The 23,286-nt window shown below is 41.5% G+C and overlaps 1 protein-coding gene across 3 annotated transcripts in view; it reads left to right on the plus strand.

Annotated features, from left to right (window-relative positions):
* The window catches only part of Pcsk5 (proprotein convertase subtilisin/kexin type 5), a 411,139-nt gene that overhangs the window by 187,477 nt on the left and 200,376 nt on the right, over nucleotides 1-23,286 (plus strand). For all 3 annotated transcript variants that reach the window (XM_040746607.1, XM_040746615.1, XM_040746617.1), the window contains exon 9: nucleotides 13,234-13,334. In XM_040746607.1, coding sequence (XP_040602541.1) covers nucleotides 13,234-13,334 — 101 coding nt within the window. The remainder of the gene's footprint in view (nucleotides 1-13,233; nucleotides 13,335-23,286) is intronic.

The following is a 23,286-nucleotide window of genomic DNA, read 5'->3' on the forward strand; positions in this document are numbered from 1 at the left end:
TGGGATTGGTTCCCAGCATCCACAGAGCAGCTCACAATCATGTCATTCCAACCCCAACGTGCCTTCTTCTGGCTTCTGTGGACACTGCACATATGTGGTACATAGACATACATTCAGGCAAAATACCCATGCACATAAAATAAAAATAAAGTTGTATGTATACAAGTCCATTTCTCAGAACCTCCTCAATCATCTATCAGTAAACTTACTCCAAACACAAGGTGAAATGTATAAGGAGAAAGTGCAGTAGTGAGCAAGATGTTTCTGTCTTGTTGACTTCACTATACAACTGTAAACACCTGTATATGCCTCTTTTGCTTTTCAGTAGGAAACTGTGTATCCCCTAGCTTGTCACCCCGTCTTCCAATGCCCCATGACACCTATGTCTGCATCACGAAGTACCTGAGAAACTCAAGAATGAGTTCCCACAATTCAGCTCTAGAGTTTGATGATCTACAGCAAGTTCACACTTGTTCCCAAGCATCTTGTGACCTGGCCAGTCCTGTTGTTCCCTGCGTCACCATTGCTGTGGGGATCTTATCGATCAGTTCCAAAAATGCCTTCTCTAAAAGAAGCGTGTAGTCAAGTGGACAAAATATCAAAACAGGCAGAAGTGTGCCCCACATCCCCGATGGAATGCATCACATGATAAGGGCATCAGTTTCTCATTACAACGGCCCAAAACATATTCATCTCTGCATTTTCTCCTTCTCTCTACATAGTTCTTCAATTCTTTTCTTTTTGTCTGCACCCTCAAAATACCCACAATGAGAGAAGATTTTGGAGCCTATGTGAATAGCTATTTGGAAGCTATTCTGACTTCATACTGACTACCTGGTACTTTTCCACTCACTCAGAATCTTGACCTCCTCAACTATAAAATTGAGGTGACACCCACATGGCCTCAGAGATGCCTATGAGACAGTAAGAAACCAAGGAGAGTGGCATCCTGAGTCTGAATGCCTGTTGTACGTGTGACTCTGTTAGTGGCTGGCATCACTGTCCTTAGGCCTGCTTTCTGCATCCTGAAAGGGTAGTTGGCCCCATCTCCTTTCACAGAGTTTCTTGTTGCACCTTCATTTTTCCAATCCATAAAATCCTGTGGTCTGTTCCACCAAGCCCATAAAGAAAGCCCCTGTGATCAGGAACATGTTAACAGCCTGAACTTGAGTGGAATTGGCAGCAGCAGCAGAATTTTATGGTCCAGCTGACCCCTTTTCCTTCCAGATGTCAGAATGACGAATAAGCCCACAGTGCGTCCGGGACCTTGCTACAACCAGGCTTTGAACCTAGACGCCTGTGGTCTCTGGGTGATGTCTACATCCTGTTACTGACATCCTTGATTGAGTGCTAAGGGAGTGGCAGTGTCTTCTTTGTACTGGGCCCCTTCCCTGAGCCATTCATTTCCTTCTGTCATTTGCCACCTCTCCAGAAAAGCACAGTTGTCATTCTTCATTCCTAAGAGCACCTTTGTGATTTGAACCGAGACAGTTGCTGAGAATCTGAGGGACAGAAAAGATCTCTCGTCTGCTTCTGGGAAAGCACTTTGTTAAATAAACTTTACATATCTGAGACAAAAGATCTTTTCATGTTTGCAACCAGGAAAGCTTACCCTGGGTTTCAAAGTATATCGAGGACTACATACCTACATGTCCTGACATTACCAGTAACTTAAGAGTGGGTGCTGGGGCTATATTCACACTGGCATAGACTTGGGACATTGGTGGTGTGATAGTTTATTCCAGCAAAAGAAATATTCATAATTTCAAGAGTCTAATAAGAAGCTCTTTTCTAAACAAAATGATCAGGAATGACTATTGTTTGTTTGGACAAAATCTTATTTAGCACAAGCTGATCCCATGGTCCTTCTGCCTCAGCCTTCCAAGTGCTAAGATTTCTGCAATGACCTGCTACATCTGCAACACTGTTACTTTTTAAGATTTATTTTTATTATTTTTAATTATGTGCACTCTGAGTGCTGTGTGTGTACACATTAGTGCAGGTGCCCTAATATATTAGTGAGCCACCTGACCTGGGTGCTGGGAGCCAAACTCAGGTCCGCTACCAGATCAGTATATTCCTTGACCACTGAGCCACCTCTCCAGGCACCTCTGACTAGCTAGTTTAAAGCCATGACATGAAGTAATGTTTTTGTCAACATAACTGTATACATAATATTCTGTATCTCGTGTGACACATTTGCAGTTTCCATAACATGCCATAAACATAGCATTTGTGGTCATTCTAATGAGGCAGCACTCTGCATGTTGGCTACAACCTCTCATGATATCATGAAAACCCTGTGGACAGGGATCATCTTGTTCACTTCACAGATGAGAAGGCATAAACTTGAAAGGCTAGGAAAAGAAAACACACAGCTGGTCTGTTGGGGGTGCCTAGACTCCAGTCATGCAGAATGAAGCCCAAGCCTGTCTATCATCAGTGTGCTATCATGCCTCCACACTTGTCAGGGCCATCCAGTGTGGAGCTATGTAGAGATGTGTGGTTGCTTTCCTGGTGTTCTCTTAATAGCTGTCCACCACATTTTACTACCTTGCTCTTCCTAACTGAATTTCTGGCCTCTACCCTTTGCATCTTCTCCTCAGTCACACATACAACGCTGAAGCAGCATTAGCAACAGCCTCCCAAAATGGTGCCGCTGTATGATCAAAGCTGGGCAGCATCCTCTGCCGAGGGCTTCTAGAAGCACATTGCCTGGTGCTTCCCTTCAGTTAGGCATCCTCATCTTTCATTCTCCAAAGGCGTGTGCCTCTGTGCTCCCTGCATGTGGGCTCCTGCCCTCCACCACTCTCTTCCTAGTCAGCTTAGCTTCCCAGTGTACTTAGCCTCACTTGACACCATTGTCTACATTCTTCATTTACTGTCTGCTTTTCATGCCAGAGTGGAAACTACTTGAGAACCAAGAGTCTGCTCTTGGCTAGAGCCGGAGTTCCGTAAGTGTCCGTGCAAAAATAACCATGTAAAAATAACCTTCATGGAAGGTAAACATTTATCAAGATATTTACTATGGAAAATCATAAAGTTTATGTGTATGCCAAGCCATATAAGCAGTCAAAATTTTGCCTTTAAACCTCACTACTTTCATAGCTTTCCCCAAATATCTACTGTCTAACTAAAAGTCAACTCAGTCGTTCCACCAGGAAAATTACCATTCCTTTAGAACCTGACCCTCAGTCATTTGTCCAGCTGATTAGGTTTTGGGCTCCTTTGTGTTCCTGTTGGGAGAGGTTCCCTGAGCTACACTTTGGGTACTGAGCATCCTGCTCTCTTCTTCTGATACCATTTTGCTTCTATGTGTTCAAACACACACGCAGCCTGGAGTATCTAGGGGAGGCCACGGACCCCTCCAGGTAGAGGAATTACCCCACAGCTCTTAATGCCTCCAAGTACTCACATGCTTCCTACCCTGGTGCCTCCTCTGGTTCCCACTCCTGTTTCAAGTAGGTCGCCGTTCACATCAGATCTTTCTCTTGCTCCTTTGGGTTTAGAAAATGTCATTCTTTCTTTAAAAAAAAACTCATCCTTTCTGTTTCATGAGTAAATAAATAGAAGAACAAGTCCAGATGTGTTCAGTACTTTGACCCACATTCTCCTCAGAGCATAACAAAGTATACAGGAACCCTGCCTGCTCACTGTACCCACTTGCTGGCAGGCTAGGGCACCAAGGCTGTTCTGCTGTCACTGAAGTCATGGTTGGAAGTCTTACTCTTGCTCTTGTCCTCATGAGTGACTGTACTCTAAAACTCTGCTTTTTCTTACATTGCTGATTCAGGATTTAATATCTTCCCCCACTTACTAACTGCTTTGTTGCTGTGCATCCTGAAACAAGATAATTAACCTCCTCTTCCTTAGTTGTTAATGATATAATACTTTCCTTACAAATGTCCCGTGGCTATGAGGAATGTTCTACACCCAGGTATTTCCTCATTTGCCATCAGTTACCAATGGTGGTAGATGAGGGAGAAGTCTTGAGGCTGGAATTGTGAGTTAATGACTACACTTTAATCCTTGGATTGGTTTTGGTTTTATTTATTTGTTGGTTGGTTGGTTGGCTGGTGTTTTGAGACAGGCTGTCCTGGAACACACTTTGTAGACAAGGCTGGCCAGAAAGTCACAGAGATTGCCTGCTTCTGCCTCCCAGATTCTGGAATTAAAGGTGTGTAGCACCACCGCCTGGCTAATCCTTCGGTTGAGATTAATACACACATAACTTCTCTGGGATGATTCTAAGTTTCTTTGAGTCCTGACTGAATAGTCAAAAGAGAAGTGACCTTGAAGTGTTTCTAAATAAATGGGAAAGTTCAGAGGTCTAAGGGAGCTTGATGCAAGCAGTTCAGTTCCATCCACTTAGCAAAAAAAATACTTGCTTCTGTTGCAATATGGAGCTCAGCTGTACGTTATGGGATATAGAAATGACACAAGATGCCGGGAGTTGGTGGCGCGCACCTTTAATCCCAGCACTTGGGAGGCAGAGGCAGGTGAATCTCTGTGAGTTCGAGGCCAGCCTGGTCTACAAAGCGAGTTCCAGGACAGCCTCTAAAACAATACAGAGAAACCCTGTCTCGAAAAACCAAAAAATAAATAAATAAATAAATAAAAGAAAAAAGAAAAAAAAAAAAGAAATGACACGAGACTGGTTCCCTGTTTAGAGAAGCAGCCTCATGCCTTGCACTCCACATATCTAGGGTCTCTTAGTAATATGGGAGTGGTTGGTGTTTGATACTGAATTACTCCTACTCACTGAATTCTGCTTCAGTCTGGGTGACATCTGTGGACACAGAAATTGTTTAGCGATTCTTATTTCTTTTCATGTCCTTGTGCTTAATAAAGAATTATCCCTAGCTCATTGTCTCTGCCCTTCACCACAATTGTGGTGTCTAATATAGCTCAACGAATGCATTTCCAACCCAAATCCAAGTCAGCTCTAGGAACAAATTCAGCCTAACAGACAGCAAAATCATTTCATGTTTAAAAATATCTTTTCAGATACTATTTTAACAGGTATGAGGCAACCTGGCACCTTCAAACAAAAAGGATCACAGGGCACCAGGGAGAGAGGACACTTACTCTAGGTTGCTGTAAAAGCTTGTCACTTAGAGCCCAAATCAGTATGCACTGGGATTCCCTGGAGAATGGTATCAGGCAACAGTCAAAAGCCCAATCAGCTCCAATAATGAACTGTGAAGTATTAGGAAATAAAAGTCTAGTGAGAAAAGTGATGGCTCTTCTCAAGGATCATGGCTGGGGCTGAACAATACCCTGCCTGATTCACCAAGAAAAAAAATGGCATCCCTAACATTGTGGAGTCCAAAATCCCATCTGCTACTGATCCTATGAGGCTGGAAATCTAATTTGCCCATCAGGATAGCTTTGATGTGCTCAGGGCCCGCATGTTCTTCAGTTTCCTTCTCCGTGATGGATGCAAATGATATTTTCTTGAGCAACTTCGGTTCTTTGGATCCAAATTCTGTTTCTGATTTGGGTGGTGAATTGAGGGAATTTGGAGTAGGCGAGACTGCCACTGGGATTGAGATCAAATTCTGAGACATTCTCAGTGGAGTCTGATGCAGGAGCACATCTGCCCTGTGTTGTGTGCGGCACACCGGATGCCAGTTTCCTTCGAGGTACATTGTTGAATCCTATGTTCTGCATCCTGTGCCTTATGATGAGTGGGGGGTTACCCCAGGTTGTTCTGCTTTTAAACCATCATTTTTCTTCGAGGTTGTACATTCTGCAGTGATCTTTGCTTTTCTTTTCTGCAGATAGATATAAATATTCCTTGGTATTCTGACTTCTTTTTAATGGAGAGAACCTTACCTTAGATGCTCCTGGTAATTTACACCTGAACATCTCTTGCACTGACAGTAACTTGCTATTGAAATGACCCAGCTGAAATTCCACTTAGAGCCAAGAAGGGAGGGGGATTTGTTTGTTTCTTCTTTTCCCTGAATCTTTTAACCTCCAAGTTCCCATTACCTCCACGTTCCACTCCCCTCCAACTCCTTTCATGTAGTTCAATTAATTGAAAATGTTAGAGAACAATGATGACTTAAATTTCACATGAAGTTGTCAAAATTGATAGAGTTTGACACACCATTGATATATCTCTGTAAGTATATATGTTTATGTGCCTGGTGACTGTAAAAGGATGAGGCATTTTGGTGCTATGGACCCTACATCAGAAACTATTTCCTGTTCATGTTTGACCAGAGATAGCTATGTGTGAGGTTCAACAATACTGAACACACTCTCAGAGTGTTTAGTGTGAACCTAAGTCCGTGCATTGAAAGTGTCTACTACAGCCAAAGAATACGTAGGGAAATATCATGAAAGCCACAATTCATTGAAAAACTTAACACTTACACAAAGGACTCTGGAGACCTAGAAACAACCCATTTCTGTGCATTCATGCTTGGACTCCCCTGTACCTCAGAAAATGACTAGATATCCCCACATGATGGAAAGTGGGGTAGAAGTGCCTTTTTAAAAAATTACTTATTATTGTGGGCGTATGCTGTGTGAGAGTGGGAGCAGTTAGTTCTCTTTGACTACCTTTACATAATGTTAAGAGATCAGACTTGGTCTGCCAGGTTTGCATAGTAAGTGTTTTACCCGCTGAGCAATCTCTCTACCCCCAAATATGTTTCTTTTAATGATCAAGCAACCCCACTTCTGATTTTATATTCAAGGGCACTTAAAATCAGATTTCCAAAAGCTGTCTGCATTTTGTGCACATTTGGAACACTATTTAGCAGCCAAAGGTGGAAGCAAGCCCAATGTCCATCAACAAATGAGGGAGTGGCAAAGTATAGCACAATGGAGTAATGGTCAGGTTTTTTATATAAAAAATTTTATTTAAATTAGAAACAATCTTATTTCACATATCAATCCCAGTTCCCTCTCTCTCCCATCCCCCACTGCCCCCCATCTCATTCCCTGTCTACTCCCCAGGGAGGGCGAGGCCTTCCATGAGGGATCATCAAAGTCTGTCAAGTCATTTGGGGCATGGTCTAGGCCCTCCCCCATGTATCTAGACTGAGAGTATCCCTCCATAGGGAGTGGGCTCCCAAAGTCCTTTCCTGCACTAGGGATATATACTGGTTCCATTGCCAGAGGCCCACAGTTTTGTTTTTGTTGTTGTTTTTGTTTTTTAATGAAGGGCTCTGTCATGTGTTACAGTGTCAATGAAGCTTCAGTACATCATGTACCTGAATTAATCCAATCAGTAAGAGACAGCTTCTAAGTGATCTCATTTAGGTGAAGTACTTAATTAAATGCATCACAACAGGAATTATAATAGTGGTAGAAGGCAAGAATCAGAGCAGTTGTTATTCTGTTTGTGCAGATGAGAAAGGCCCTTGAGACCCAAGACAGCAGTGTTGTAGTTAATAATGCCATACACACAAAAATTTACAGGAGTGTTAACTTATGTTATACCTTTTTAGAGTCAGTTAAAAGCCTAGGAAGTTTCTTTACATATAGGTGAATACAGTTCTCTTTGCCTACATATCCATATCTGTGTGGGTCTATGTTGGCTTTACGGACGCTGTAACGATACGCGACACACAATGACTGAAAATAAGGCTAAGTATTTTATATAGAAAATTACTCACAAGATACCAAACCCCGAGAAGCCCAGCAGATCTCAGCTAGCGACTGGACCGGAAGCCGAACTCCAGGAAAAGAGAGCGAGACTTCCTGTGCGCTGTCTTTTATGCCTTCCCCCGTAACGCCCCTAGCCATGCCCAAAAGTGGGCTTGGCTAGTGACGTAGTTCCGCCTACATACGTATACGTCTTTACGTCCAGCCGTATACGTCTTTAGTCCTGCCTAAAGTGGGTGTGGTTAGCGGTGTGGTAAACCGCCCTTTTATTACCTCATCTGTATGCGCCTCTAGTAAGTCACATGTTTAATGGCGACATAGACTTCCTCCTACAATTCCCCTTTTAGTCTAAAAAAGGACAACTAACTTGTGTCTATGAACAAAATGTATCAAACATCTATTCTATCTAAACCTAAACTTATCTTAAAGAAACACCCAAATATGAACACCTCTTTCCAATCCCAACTCTAAAATAATTGAAAACTAACACTAACAGGTGTAATCTTATAATATCAATAGTAGGGAGAGGGGGCGTGGAATTCTCAAAACTACTTCCTGCTGAGATGGGACGATGATAATCTCATGGGGACCTGTGAAAAGAAAATGTTAGTATAACAAAATCTGAGTAGATCAGACAGTCTCAGTATGTCAGGAGATGCTTGATTGAAGTTCCTGACTGGGGTTCTAGTGTTGATTGAAGCTCTCATCTTGAAGCTCTGGTCAGATTGTAGAAGATGTGCTATTTCCGTTCCTTGGTCTGGAGTTGTGTCGAGTGATGTAGTTTCAAGCCAGTTTCAGGATAGTGCTTGTCAGGTGGAGTCAATGATGTGGGGCAATTCAGATGCCTCCAGTCGAATCAGGTGAAGTCAAGGAATTGGATCCTCATTCTCTTTCGGAAGCAGTTGAAGATTGCTGTCAGGAAATCCCTTGTTCTCTGGAAAACTCAAACATTGCTGTTAACAAAGAAATATTTTAACTTTCATATGTATGCATACAAAAGAGGTGACAATAGGGAAGATGGAAAACCTGGAGGAAATTAGCCTGTTCAGAAAAAGAAATCCATAGATAACAGTCCCTCATTTTATTTCTTCTGTCTTATATCAATGGCTCTTTGATATAATACAGAAATTCTGAATTGTATTTAAATAATATGCTTGGGTTTAGAGTAGGAGAGCCAATCCAACTCCAAAGCCAGCTTCAGTTAAATGAATGGGAACTGAGGTATGTGAAGAAATAAAGATAAAAGGGTACTATGAAAAAACAATATAGAGAGATTTAGACTTTGATACCACACAGTGAGATACTGTTTATTTGATGGTCCTCAGGGTAGCTATTCATTCTTCTACAGGAATCCATATGTCCAGTATTCTTTGCTGAGTTTACCTGTGAAGACAAAACCAAAACACTTCTCTTTCCTTTTAGGAGGTCACTTTACCCATGGTGGACTATGAATTTGTCGATGGGCTGTTATCTTCCTCCTCCTGATATAATTGATTCATCCTCTGGAGCTAATGTATTATCCAGTGCCGTATTATTTACAATGGGCAGTGGATCTTCTAATTGTCCTGGGAGAGGCTGTCCTCCACTGTCACTGGGAATGACCGGATAATCTCTTTTCGGGGCTCGGTTGGCTTTAAAGATCTACCTTGTCTGTCTATTTTGGAATAGCATTCATCAGTCCAATGGCGCCCCTTCCCACACCTCCTGCATAGACCAGGAGGCTTAGGCCTTCTGTTTGATACATTCCTGGTAAAAGCATTATTTCTAGGAATGCGTTGTCTACAGTTCCTACTAAGATGTCCTATTCTACCACAGTTAAAGCATTTTGCATCTTTACGCCTATTTAAATTCTTTGAGATTGCCTTCCCTACCCATGCCTCTATATCATCACAGGTAGGGTATTTGGCATCCTGGTGCCTCCTCAACCCTGTAGAAATAGCTTCACCTACCCAAGCTCCTGTATCCTGACTTTTACATTCCAGGTTCGCTGTATGCAGAACCCATTCCTCCAATGGCGCTGATCTTATTTTTAATGGCCAAATTACCTGCCTGCATTGAGGATTCGCGTTCTCATACGCCAAAGATTCTATAAGAAGACGCCTGGATTCTGGGTTCGCTACCTGTACCTCTACTGCTCTGGATAATCTCTCTAAAAATTCAGTGAACCTTTCCCTTGGGCCCTGTAATACCTTGGTGTAGGGTTGCATTATCTCTCCTGTTTCACAAACCTTATCCAAGGCATTTAAAGCAGCTGTACGGCACAAAGACAACATGTGCTCGTCATATGCAGATTGAACCTGCGTGTCAGCGTAAGGACCCTCCCCAAGAATCTTGTCTTGGGGTACTTCCTGACCGTTCTGTAATTCCTGAATTTCTATTGCTTTTGCTTCTTGCCTCCATAAAGCTCTCCATTGAATTTGGCAAGAATTTTCGAGTACTGCAGAGGCTAATTGGGCCCAGTCTTTTGGGGTTACTTTATTTACAGTAGCCCATGAGGTTAGGAGCTCTCTGACAAAGGGAGAATGAAGACCATACATGACAATGGCCTCCTTAATATTTTTTAGATCCTTCATCTGTATAGGCTCCCAGTGATAAGCAATGGGACCATTTGATTGTTTTTTCGTTGCTGGTTTTTCTGATACAGATACTGGAAAAACCATAGGTGAACGCATAGCAACCTTAGGGAGATCTTTCCGGCATTTGAGAGGTGTTGGGAAACACCTGTCCTGACCTGGTGCCTGTATTTCTGATTCTGAAGTATCAGATTGAGCGTCTTCTAAATCCTGCAGTCTATTCATCATTGTTTCTCTGAGCTCTTGAAGTTCTTGGGACAAATGATTTTCTAAGGATGTCATGGAATCTTTCATTTTCTTACCTTCATCATTTACATGTGATTCCAAATTTCTAATATTCTCATCCTTAGCAAGTACCTCAATAGCATGTAAACTGCCTTCAACAAATGATATTCTATCAGTTAGTTTACCATTGCTCTCAGACATGGAACAATTCTTTTCTGCTAGCATTTCAATTTTATGTTCCAGTCTTTGTAATTTGCTAGTGAAATCATCAAACATGGAACCGTGTTTGTCGTTAAATGTTTCCACATTATGTTCCAATTTTTCAATTCTATCTATGGAACACATTTTTCCTGAAAATAATTCAATTTTGTGTTCCGTCTCTTTAAACCTGTTCGTCAGACCTACATTATCATTTTTAATATCCTGAATATTTTCTACCAACCCTTTCTTACTCTCCTGCAATGAATTTTGCATTTCCTGAATCCTTTGTATTAAGATTTCAAAACTATCCTGCGATGACTGCATGACCTGTATAAGTTTATTCCTATTTTTGAGCCATTTCATTAACAAAATTATATTGATTATGAAGCTAATAATCACCATCATGGGTAGGAAGCACCTTTCAGGTAGGTCCTCAACCCTTTCTAAAATCCCATCCATACAAAAAACAAGAAAATTCTTAACATCCTGCATCATAGTGTTAGCTGTTGACATTGTATAAAGCAGTTACGTTTGTTACCAATGGAGTAATTCAGGCCAAAATCAACAGGCTGCCAGCGAAAGAGCACGTGGCCGGAGTCAGCTGGCCGCCAGTAAAACAGCACGTGGCCGCGAGAGAAACCTTGGAATTCCGCCTAACCTTACCGGCAGGTAGAAGGTGCTGGTTCCTGGCGGCAGGAATCGTGCCTTGCCGAGCGAAGTAGTGAGGAACTTAGCGAAAGGAGAGTCCACGTGTGCCTGGTCGGGCCGAGAGAAGCCCTGGGTCCCGATTCCAATCCCACTCCTGACACCAAACTGTTGGCTTTACGGACGCTGTAACGATACGCGACACACAATGACTGAAAATAAGGCTAAGTATTTTATATAGAAAATTACTCACAAGATACCAAACCCCGAGAAGCCCAGCAGATCTCAGCTAGCGACTGGACCGGAAGCCGAACTCCAGGAAAAGAGAGCGAGACTTCCTGTGCGCTGTCTTTTATGCCTTCCCCCCGTAACGCCCCTAGCCATGCCCAAAAGTGGGCTTGGCTAGTGACGTAGTTCCGCCTACATACGTATACGTCTTTACGTCCAGCCGTATACGTCTTTAGTCCTGCCTAAAGTGGGTGTGGTTAGCGGTGTGGTAAACCGCCCTTTTATTACCTCATCTGTATGCGCCTCTAGTAAGTCACATGTTTAATGGCGACATAGACTTCCTCCTACAGGTCTACATATTTATTTTCCCACTTCTTTTGTGTCAGTGTTCATACTTATGTGATACAGGTTATCTGGTAGCATTACACATGTCAAAAGATATGATAGGCATGCTCTCTTGTGGGAAACTGAGTGGGCTAAGATGCCGCTCTAGTTCTATAACACGATGGAAAGTTCCCTTCAACCTCCTGTGGCATAGAGGAAAGTTGTAAAGGTGATTGTGGGAGTGGGGTGTCCACCTGTTTCCTAAACCAATTGCAGCTCATCTCAGCCCTCCTAGACAAACAAAGGCTGTGCATTCTGCTGCCTCCACTCACTGTCTTTCTGCTCCACTTTCCCGTCAGCTCTCTTCTCTGTAATGTGTGGTGACACACTTGTCTTCGTGCCAAAGAAAGGTTTGCTGATGTCATCCAGTGAATGCTGCATGCCCACTTATTCATCTTCTCATCAAACACAAAATCAGTCCCAAGGGAGCAAAATGGATTTCTGTCCAGGAGGGAAGATTTTTTTTTTTAAATCTGAGGAGCTTACAATGGCTTCTAGAGTCACATTCTATAGTACTTAATTTTTCTTGTTAAGGAGAATTTAAATTTAATTTTCTTTCTTAGTGAGACAATAATGAAACACAGACTGGGAACCATTGCTTCTGATGAATGGTAATAGAATTCAGTCAGAGCTGAAGTGAACTGGATTCAAGCCAAGAAAATAAAATGATCTAGTTTTCACATTTTGATTGCAAGGTAAAAATGGAAAAGTAGCTAATCTCTTGTATATAATGTAGAAGCAGACACTGCCTTTACTGTGTGTGTGGCACAGGAACTCAATCCTTGCTTTTTCTATCCATGTGAAACCTTTAAGGAAGCCTTAACTCATCCATGCAACATTTTAATGAATTCTAGAAAAATCCATATGCAAAGGTCACTTGTGTGGGGGAACTTTTTCTTGAGACCAGTTACTTCCCCAAGTTATAATTTGGAGAATGTAGAAGATACATAGTTTATCCTTTATCTTCTGACACCAGGTGTGGCACCTGGGTGTTCATTTAACATATTTAATTAGTTTAAAGCATGTGTCAATTGAAAAATTTCCATTTTCATCCAGAGTTGAACTCAGGTGGGGCACACAAGGTACACAGACTGTAGACTCTCAGGAGATATGTGCATGGCCTTGAGGTTCTGCGCTCTGGTTCGCCCTGTTCCTGTTCTGCTTTTAATGAAGTCGGTTTCCAGTCAAGTTTGTTGGATACAAGCAATTTTTTGAAAACAAATGATCACAGAGGTCTGGAAACATTGAATTTAAAATTTATCTCATATTCCTCTCCATTTACTTTGTAAGTAAACTTCTTGCTGTGACCCAGTCTGTCCGCAGGGCTTAAATTTTTTTCACTTTTGTTTTTCAGATCACCACTGATCTAAGGCAACGATGCACGGACAATCATACTGGGACATCAGCCTCAGCCCCCATGGCTGCTGGCATCATTGCTCTGGCCCTGGAAGCCAAGTAAGCCTTGATCTGTCTGTCTTCACTGGTGACAAGCCCCTATCTCTAAGAAAATTCTCCCTTCCCCAGTATATATACTCTTTAGTCAATAGCCCAGGAGTTAACTTCCCATGCCAGTGTTTACATTTTCAGCGATTTGGGTTTCAAACATTTTTTATTGGCAGGAATAGTGCCACACACCTGTAAGCCCAGCCCTTGGGAAGTTGAGGTAGGATTGCAAGCTTGAGACTAGTCTGGGCTACATAACAAGTTCTAGGTCAGCACAAGATACATAACAAAGGATATATTATGAGGTCCTGTCTCAGACTAACAAACAAAAAGCCAAAACAACAAATAAGCAAAACTCATTCAAAGAGACGTCTGGGGTTTATCTGTGCTTTGAAAAGCAGGCAGTGTGACCCTGCGCAGTGGCAGTGTTAGCCAGTTGACTACAAATGTATTGTCCTAACAGCTTTTCTTTTAGTCCTGAAGTGTTCCTGTGAGCCTTAGACAGTTTACTAATGCCTCCCTTTCTGGTCTCCTGCTCTACAGCTCAGCAAGGCAGCTCAGAGTCTAGGGCAACAGTGCTGTCACAGATTGACTCAATAGAATGGGATTTGTCAAAGTCACATGTGGCAGGACCCCACAGACAAGGACAACACACCTTTGCTCCTGGCCCATTTAGTCAAACTGTGCAAAAGACGTTTTGAAAGGACTCCATAGCAGTTTGTATGTGACACCTCCTCTTCTCTCAAAACAAATGGGTCCATTTGTAAAAAACCTTATACAGATATAAAACCTCTTTACCTCAATTTCAAAACCTAAAGTGTCCAGAAAAACTGAAAGTTCTCTTGTAAATTTAACATCTAGGTTTATTCGATAATCTGATTTCCTGCTATTTCTGCCTGTCCTTATCCCACACACCGTGAAGATGTCCTGTATCAATATTCATGCATATGATTACCTGTATCAATATTCATGCAAATGATTACCTGCAGGCTCATCCCTTACTGGAGGTTTTGTATTGCGCCTGCAATTAACACCATTCCTAAAAACAAATTCATAAGTTCCACACACATCTGCTCCAAGGATTTTTTAAAGGGAACTTGAAGGTCTGTTCTCTGAGGTTCTCCCTGCATGAAGATTCTAAGAAAGCAGAACTGGAGTAAGGACGTCAGCATTTTCCAAAAGGAGCCTTGCATTCCTCCCCTGGGGTGATGCAAAAGTCTTCTGCCTGGTTGCAAACCACAGTGCAGCACTAGCAGGTGGGAGGGAAGAGGCCTGAGTCTGAGGAAGCTTGGGCCTTAATGTGAGAACAGGCTAGTTCATTCGCAGTACCCTAATGGCTCCTTGCCATTTGTAGCTGCCTTCCTGGTAAGGAGACGGGAGCCAAGGTCAGTGCTGCCCTAATCCAGTGTGTCTTTAGCATGTAAAGCCTCGCACTGCGAAAGGAAGCAAAGCACCACCTCCAAATAGGGTGCCGCCGCTTTGGGTGGCCACCCACCTCAGCCTCTTCCCTGCATGGTATCCAAGTTCCCATGAACCTTTGGGTTCCTTTTTTGACGAGACTAAATGTGAAGTCATTTCAAACACACTGTATTTCTTAAGGTGCTGGACATTTGGTTTTGGCAAAGAACCGGCACTTACTTTCTGAAATTCTCACTTTACGTCTTTCCACTTGGTGTGCTGACAGCAGAAGTGAGTTAAGTGTCTGTAGTTTTTAATTTGCTAGAGTCTGAATAGGATTTTGGAGGGGGGAACAAATTTTTTTCCTGAAATTCTAGGTGGTTTCTCTGGAATATTTTCCTATCCATGAAATATTGAAGGAAAATAAAAACCCGGAATTCATCACCACCTCACTCCTCCATAGAGACTAGAATCTCAAACTCAGACTTGGCTTCCCAACACGTGGCTGCTGCTGGACATGCTAAGCTGACTGTCAATTCTTTCAGAAATTACTGTACCCCCATTTTTTTCAATGACAGTTCTTTTCAACACCATTTAAGCTGGCATGCACAATCCTTATGTTAAGCCTCCTGCTCAGTGACAATAGGTCATCTGCAGGCTTCAGAACATATTGAGGAAGTGCATCTGTCTTCCTTGCTTTTCCATATTGGGGATTTCTTCCTAGTGTTTGTTCCTGCCAAACTGTCACAAGTGGAGGGTAGGCTATATTCTCCAAATACCTGGAAACCACTGTATTTTAAGAGTTTGAGCAAGCCAGTTCAATCACAACCCTATAATAAGTGGTAAATAAATAGTCTGATGAAATCAGAAGGAATAGGCCTTTCCTTGTAACTCTATTGATTTGACCTGCAGGCCAATCTCTGCCTGTAAGTAAAGCTGAAAATTACAGAAAAGAGGTCTGATTTCTCTAGGAGTGGGTCAGTAGTGGCATGGAACCTGCATCAGAATAAGCACTGGGGTTGGAAATTGAGTAAAAATTATCTAAAAGGAAGAAATTGCAGAGAGGAGATCAAATAACAGTGTACTGAGGCTGCAATTGCTTTCCAGCTAAGCCTGGGTGATGCCCAGCTCATTACCCACTTCCTGAGACCCTAGCCTTACAATCTTCTCTTATAGTCAGTAATGATGGGTCTTGGTATTTTGATATTCAGTCTTTACAAGTGCAAGCCCTTGGTGCTCCCTTGAAGGGAAACTGAGAGGAAGCTGTAGCAGACAGAACTACTGCTTGCAAGGCTATCCTCTCCAGGTGTTCAGTCTGCCTGCAGTTGGCTAAGCAGCAGATAGACTGAACCTTCAGGTCAGCGGCTACAAGAAGAGGGGATGATCCCTGTTTAACTGAGTGGCCCCATTACCCCTACACTGAAAAGACAAATGTGTCACTAGGTTTCTGTGTTTGCTTGGCATAGGGACACTGGGGAACGCTCACATACTCAGCTTCCCCAGCCTGCTTCCCCTCAGGGATTTGTTGACATCACTGGGAATGTTGTTATTAATGGTAGGATTTCTTCTATTGGCCTCAGCTAAGGACAAAGAACAAATTACAAAAGATAATCTGATAAGTTTACTTTGTACAGATCTCTTATCCAAACTTAATGACCCTTAGATGGCACAGTAAAGTAGTATGTCAACATTAGCACACGGAATTCAAAAGCTGTGTTCATTGGATCCTTCATTGGAAGAGTAGGGAACACACATTCAGAAATCAAGAAGTGTTACTCTATGTAGTCAGTGATAAATAAGAGAGGCTGGGTCAGGTAAGAAATTTGAAAATTATTTAAGATATAGGGGTTATGCCAAGAGACCCTTCCACAAATCCTTGTTTTAGGTTATCCGAAATCTTTTTCCTCAACTTTCATCTCTAAGTAGGCTACAGAATAGCTTATTTTGGGAAAACTTAACACAACTAAGTTTAAACTTAGAGAATAAACAAATAAGTATACTGTACGTGTCCCTGTTGCATAGTAAGCTTGGCTGCTCTAGTGCCTTGTACAAACATGTACATATGTGCACAATGCCAAGTGGGTTTATGCACCTTGTCTCTATTACCTGTCTGTTACTTCTTATTTCCGATGGTTTTTAGAATGTGTCATATAGTGTATGTAAAACATATGCAGACTATAGAATATTGTAGAGTTTTTACATAATCTTTGTGGTACTGAGATTTTCATATGGAATACTTCCCCACTGGGGTTAAGGATTATCTCTATTTATGTTTAGATAACAACTGTATTCCACACTAGTGGAAAACCTTTAGGCAGCATAGTGCATACAAAGAGAATTGGGTAGGTCATAATTGAGGGTTTTTTTTTGAAAGTCGCTAGTTATGAAAGCTAAAATATCACCGGGAAAGCAAATGTTCAATGGCAGATATACACAATTCATTCATGAAAGCTAAAAATAGAGGGGGGGGACAAAACTCAGGGGAATAACTGTGGACAGAATAAAACATGATTGAAAACAGAAATGGTTAGCTTGATGATTCAAGCTGGAGCAGTGTTCTCTTTTACGTTCTCTGCGTCACCTAAGCGTTCCGTCTTTAACAGATTCATTCATCTATTAAAACAATTTGGTTTTTCTATAAGAAGGCTGAGCCTTAAAGCAGCTGGCAGAATTGTTTGCTTGCACGTATGTCGATTTCACCCTTCGGGGTCCTTCCATTGATGTTCGTTAGTGACTCTTCCCTCCTTTGCTTACTGTGAGTCCCCCTCTGAGCTCCTAAGGGAAGTCCTGCCACCTTTAGTCCTAAGTGGGAGAGAGCATGTCAGACCGAGGATGGCCCAAGTGTGAAGAGCATGCGCAAAGCCAAAGGATGATTCACACCATCTGCTGTGGCTCCAAAATAAAGTTCTGAATAGTCTGCTCTAAAAAAAAAAAAAAAAAAAAAGAGAGAGAGATTAAACAATCCGCAACTTTCACAATTTCAAAAGCCCATCCATACTGGTTTCCTGTCTTTTGCTTTCCTCTTTCCCTACAAGCTATCCTGTTGGTGTGTAAGAAAAAAATAGAGGGCAATGCCCTAATGTATGACCCACTTATTGTAAGTTACCTGGGGCTGTTGAGACAATACCTGGAGTTTCTTACAGGCTAGTTCTGAGCTAAAGCAACTCACCAGGAGCTTCAGACTCCTAGAACTGAACGTAGTCAGGGGAGATTGCACAAGAAGGGCTTGATCGCCACAGCATTCCTAAATACCAAGATTAGCATCTGGGTAATGAGATCCTATAAGCAGTCTTATCTTCTTTGTTGTTGTTGTTGTTGTCATCTTAATTAAAAACACATTTCACTCTGAACTGTTCTGTTGAGAATTTTCCCAAGAGCCATATTAAGCTGTATGAATTGTGCAGAGGGTGGGGAACACAAATGTCTTTGATTGTGGGGGTAGCATCGGAAAGGATATACCCACTCTTTTTTTTAGGAGAGTTTTACTTCGCTTAGAACCTAGAAAATCCCGTGTTCAGTGAGACATACAGACACAGGAGCCCAGACAGTGTAGGATAACAAGGACAAGGACCAGAGCATTGCATCCCTCCTTTCTAGTTACTTAAGAGTTCCGTGCGTCTTGAAATACTGCAGTTCAGACTTGGAATTCAGCTGAGGTTTCTGGCAGAAGGATGAGTGAATTAAAAGGCCATCAGGAAGGAGAGCTGACAAGGTTTATGGGGTTAAAAGCAGCACACATTTCAACTTGAGGCTGAGCGGACAGAGCAGGGATGTACTGTCCTGGATTATTCCCTATAGTGAAATAATTGTAACCAGACACACAGAGCAGTTACCACAGGCCTTCTGCCAGGACTGTGCATGAAAATAGCTTTGTTATGTCTACATGCACACAGACAATACACTCTGTCCTCTAGCACTCTTCAACTTCAAATTACAGAGAAGCCAATTTTCCCTGGACTTGCCTGACTTTGTGCCGTAAGTAACAGTTTCAAACAGGACGACTTCCAAAGGTGTCCATTATGACTGGAAAAGACCTGGTCAACAGGCTCATTCACTTGAATTATCGTGAGAGTTAGCCAGTGTTTCCATCGCCTTCACTTAGATGAGAAAACAGCACTGTGTTGGAGACTTGAACTGCTGCAAAGACAAACTGAAGACAGAAAATTCTAAGGGATACTTACCTGCCTCTTTCTGCTTACCTATATTTAACTGTATTTTTGATTTCTTTCATTGAAAATGTGCAATTATTCTTATTATAATAACATTTTCAAATAAGGAAGGCAGCAATCATCAAATGCATTCCTTGTATCACTGGTCAAATCCCAGTAAGAAAGTCTTATGTTACATACATCCAATATGTAGAAGGAGGCAGATAAACTATTTGGAAAATTCTAGGTGGCTTCAAAAAGAGTCTGGTCAAAGGGTAGCAGGCAGAGGGAGAAAAGTAAGTAGATCTGGTGTATATTTTGCAGGTACCATATTCAGAAAATGTATTAGCTTACATATCTTGAGAAAAAGGAAGAAAAGCAGGCTAAGTTCTAGTTGCTTTCCTGAAGGTACCCTGGTGCCATTTACAGAAGTAAATACATTTTATTCTTTCCCATGGGATTCTGAGAATTCTAAGAAGCAGTTACCTACTGAGACAAAATGTCCCTGGACCTAGATGCCCTGCAATGAGAAGTGTAGTAAAGGCCTTGGGCAGTTATTGACTGGATTTAGTGTGATTTAGAAATAACTCCCTCAGCAGTTATTTCTGTTCATTTGTTAATCCTCAGAAAATGCCTACCACCGTGTTTGTAAATGCTGTAAACGACTGATGTAAAAAATAGTAGTGAATGTGGATTTCTTTGCATTATAAATTACGTGCCTGTTCCTGTGTGCTTTGATACAACAGGACGCTGACAGTAGATATTAATTAACTCTTTGCAGGTACCCAATAACATTGCTTAGAAGACCTACTAATGTCTTGAAGAGCTTAAAGGAAATGTGTTAAATTCAGTATTTCAATTTAATCTCTTAGGAGGTTTTGGATTTTCCTCATTGCTTAGAAATGTTCGTTCTTGATAGTGCCTATCTCTAAGAACTAGAAGTATAGTGAGGACTGAAAGCCATTACTTCACACCGTTTCTTTCTACTTACTCAATTTCAGCAAAGCCTATAAAAAGGCATTCCTGGGATGGCCCACCCCCTACCTTCATCAAGTACCCCTGAGGACTCCATCTTGAAACCCAGTTATAACTCAACTCTGTTTCTGTACCAGGTGTTCTTGGGGTGAGGTATAGTTTTTGTTCAAGAATTTAGTACATAAGAACTGTATTTACCTACCCTTCTCCCCCACCTGCAGCTTCTCTTATGTTCCCACTCCCTCTTAAATTCATGACTTATTATTAGCTTTGCTCATATGTACATGCTTAGGGCACATACATAATATGATTTTTGTGATTCCATAATCTTACTTGGGAGATTGGCCATAGAGAAGACTGACTCCCCCCTCGGTCTAGTCATTTATTGCCTATAGCTCTTCATTAGGGGTAAGACCTTGTGAAATTTCCCCCATCCATGTTGGCATGTCAGCCAATCTTGTGGGTATATTATGGTAGAGCTTCCATGTCATATATAGAAGGCAATGCCAAGCAGTAGGCATCTTGACCCTTTGGCTCTTAAAATCTGTTCATCATCTCATCCGTGATTTTCTGTAAGTCTTAGGTGAATGGGTTGTGACTCAGATCTGTATGTCTCCTTAGGGCTGAGTTTTTGCAAGTCAAGAGGGATTTTGTTTTTTGGTTTAGAAACTTTTATTATTGTGTTTTGCATATATTTCTTGTTTTTTAGGGTTTTTTTTTTTTGGTTTTAGTTAGATAGTCTCATATCCCAGACTGACCTAGAACTTATATGTAACCCAGGCTGACTTCAATCTCCCCATTCCTGCTGCAGTCCAAGAAGATAGGCATGTATCACCACTCCGAGATCTGGGTTGACCTTTTGAGTCAGTATAGTCTATGCCTACACTGCTTTATCCTATACATTTTGCTAGGATATTTGTTTGTTTAATTCATTCTAAACGGAATAATTGTCCATGTAGACACTAGGGCCCAATTTCAGTAATTAGCTCACACCACGTGTCTTTTTAAATTCTCTTTTATAACATCTTAATCATAGTACACTTTCCATCAGTATGAGAGAAGAAATGAGAAAGAAAATATAATTGAAAGATTGAAAAGCACACCATTCAAACTGATATCAACAAGTAAATTGCATCATTTGTCATGTTGAAACTCCCTTACAATGTTCAGGAAGTCTATGAAGTCTGGCAATGTCACTCCTACCACTGAAGATCGCAATACAAACTGAACATCCCATATGTGAGGCCAAAGATCCTTCTTGCCATTGACCACACATGAGTGTGCATGGTGCAACAAAGGGCAAACAATAAAGCAATGAAAAGCGAGTCACTAGCTTCCACCAAGGGAATGTTCTTTCCCATATAGTAAACTGTATTCTTGATTACCATTCTTAGCTAATCCCCAAAGCATCACTCCAAAGTTGGCGTCATTATCTATGTTTCAGATATAGAGAATGCGATTTAGAAATCCTCAGAGAGTAAGCGGTAGGTCTAGATTAGACCCAAAGTCATGTGACATAAGAACTGACCACCCTACCTCTTTACTACTCTAAGCAAATGTATGGCCTGGCTAACAAATGACTGATACAACTATAAAGAATGTGAGTGTAAGGGAAGGAGATACTATTTTGAGCAGGATGATTTAGAAACCTGTATAGAACAAGAGAGGCTTGATATACACTTAAAAGTTAGTGGATATGTGGCTCATGATGCATATTTCAAAACCTACAAAATAATTCAGATCATCTAATTGCAAGTGACCCATAGATCACAATGATAAGTCCCTATAGGTATAAGAGTCAGTACGCTACACACTAGTCCAGCGACTAGTAGCTTAGTGGGAAATTGTGCTTGTACATAATGAGTAAGTGATAACAGGGAGGAAAGGAGAGAAGAAAGAAAGGAGAGAGCAGAGAGGGAAGGAGTAAGAAAGGCAAGAAGTCTTTCTGCAGTCATTCAGTGTGTACAGGTGTCAGTTTCAGAGTCTACAAACAGTCGACTACTGTGCCATCAAGTTTCATTTTTAGTCTGAATGTTGACTGTATCAAGAAATATTTGTTGAGTTGTTCTTACTGCTATAATTTATTGTGAAAGGCACTTTCACAAGTCTGAGATGGTAATGTGTCTTACAAGTCATAGTCACGGATGTAAACAATATCGTTTTGGTGTCATTGAGCCTGTGCCTGTCACTGTGCTAAGAACTGGATTGCCTCTGAGAGAATGTTCATGGTCCATGCTGATAGGGCAGGGTGAGCACTTAATGTGTTTGGTTTTGAGCCTAGCCCTTATATTCCTATTAACAGGTGGAAAAGAATTATGCCTGATATGGAGGGATAAAACTAAGCCAGGGATGTATGGTCGTGATTGTGGGTTAGAATAGGAAAGGAATATTGATGATAAAGCGTGAGGAAAGCCATCAACAAAATGATTACATCCATGCTGTGACTGGAGTTACAGGATAATCATCCAACTTACTTTTTCATTGGCTATTTTCTTAGTTAGGGTTTCTGTTGCTGTGAAGAGATGCCATGACCATGACATCTGTTATAAAGGAAAACATTTCATTGGCACTGGCTTACAGTTTCAGAGTTTTAGTTCATTATCATCATGGTGGGAAACATGGCATGCATGCAGGTGGGTTCTGGAGGAGCTGAGAGTTCTACATCCTGACGCAGAACAGCAGAAGCAACTGTATACTGCGCATAGCTTGAGTATTTATGAGACTTCCAAGCCCACTTGCACAGTAATACACTTCCTCCAAGACCATACCTCCTAATAGTGCCACTTCCTATGGACCATTCCTATCGAAACCACCATAGCTGTCTTCAGTTTTTATTTGACTATTTGATGGCCACATTAACCACATTTCACCTACTTCATCTACTAGTAACTTGCCATCATGGCTAAGACTTGAAGTAAAAAGCCAAATAGTGAAGAAAAAAACCTTAAAAACAACCTGTTTGTATGATGGAAAACAGGCTGATAACTACTGACATCACTTCAAAGATGGAACTTGTACATCAACTTGTACAAATGTAGCAAAAGACCTATGCTTTTGTTCAGTGGGAATTCTAAATATCTAAAATATTCTGCATATAACTAGGAAATAAAGATGTAAGGGAAGAGACCAAGTAACTCTAAGGCAAGGAAGTGTGTTGTCTTCACAGCTCTGGGGACAGCCTTCCTGCAGAAGCTATGGGTAACCTTTACAAATGACCTCAGGGATGTTGCCCACAGACAACTTCCAGGAGAAAGTGCTGGATTCCTACTCCCTGCTCTTGCCATTGGAATAGGTATTTAATGGCCTCACTTTTTACAGCAGATGTGTTCAATTTTATAATTTTCATTGTGTTAAAACTCTCAATTACATGGGATCCCAAACCTGAAATATGAAATAACTGTTATCAGTTTGTCTGGGAATTGTATAACATTGGAAGATTGCCC

Source organism: Mesocricetus auratus, unplaced genomic scaffold (genome assembly GCF_017639785.1).
Source record: "Mesocricetus auratus isolate SY011 unplaced genomic scaffold, BCM_Maur_2.0 Super-Scaffold_4256, whole genome shotgun sequence".
Taxonomy (NCBI): Eukaryota; Metazoa; Chordata; class Mammalia; order Rodentia; family Cricetidae; genus Mesocricetus; species Mesocricetus auratus.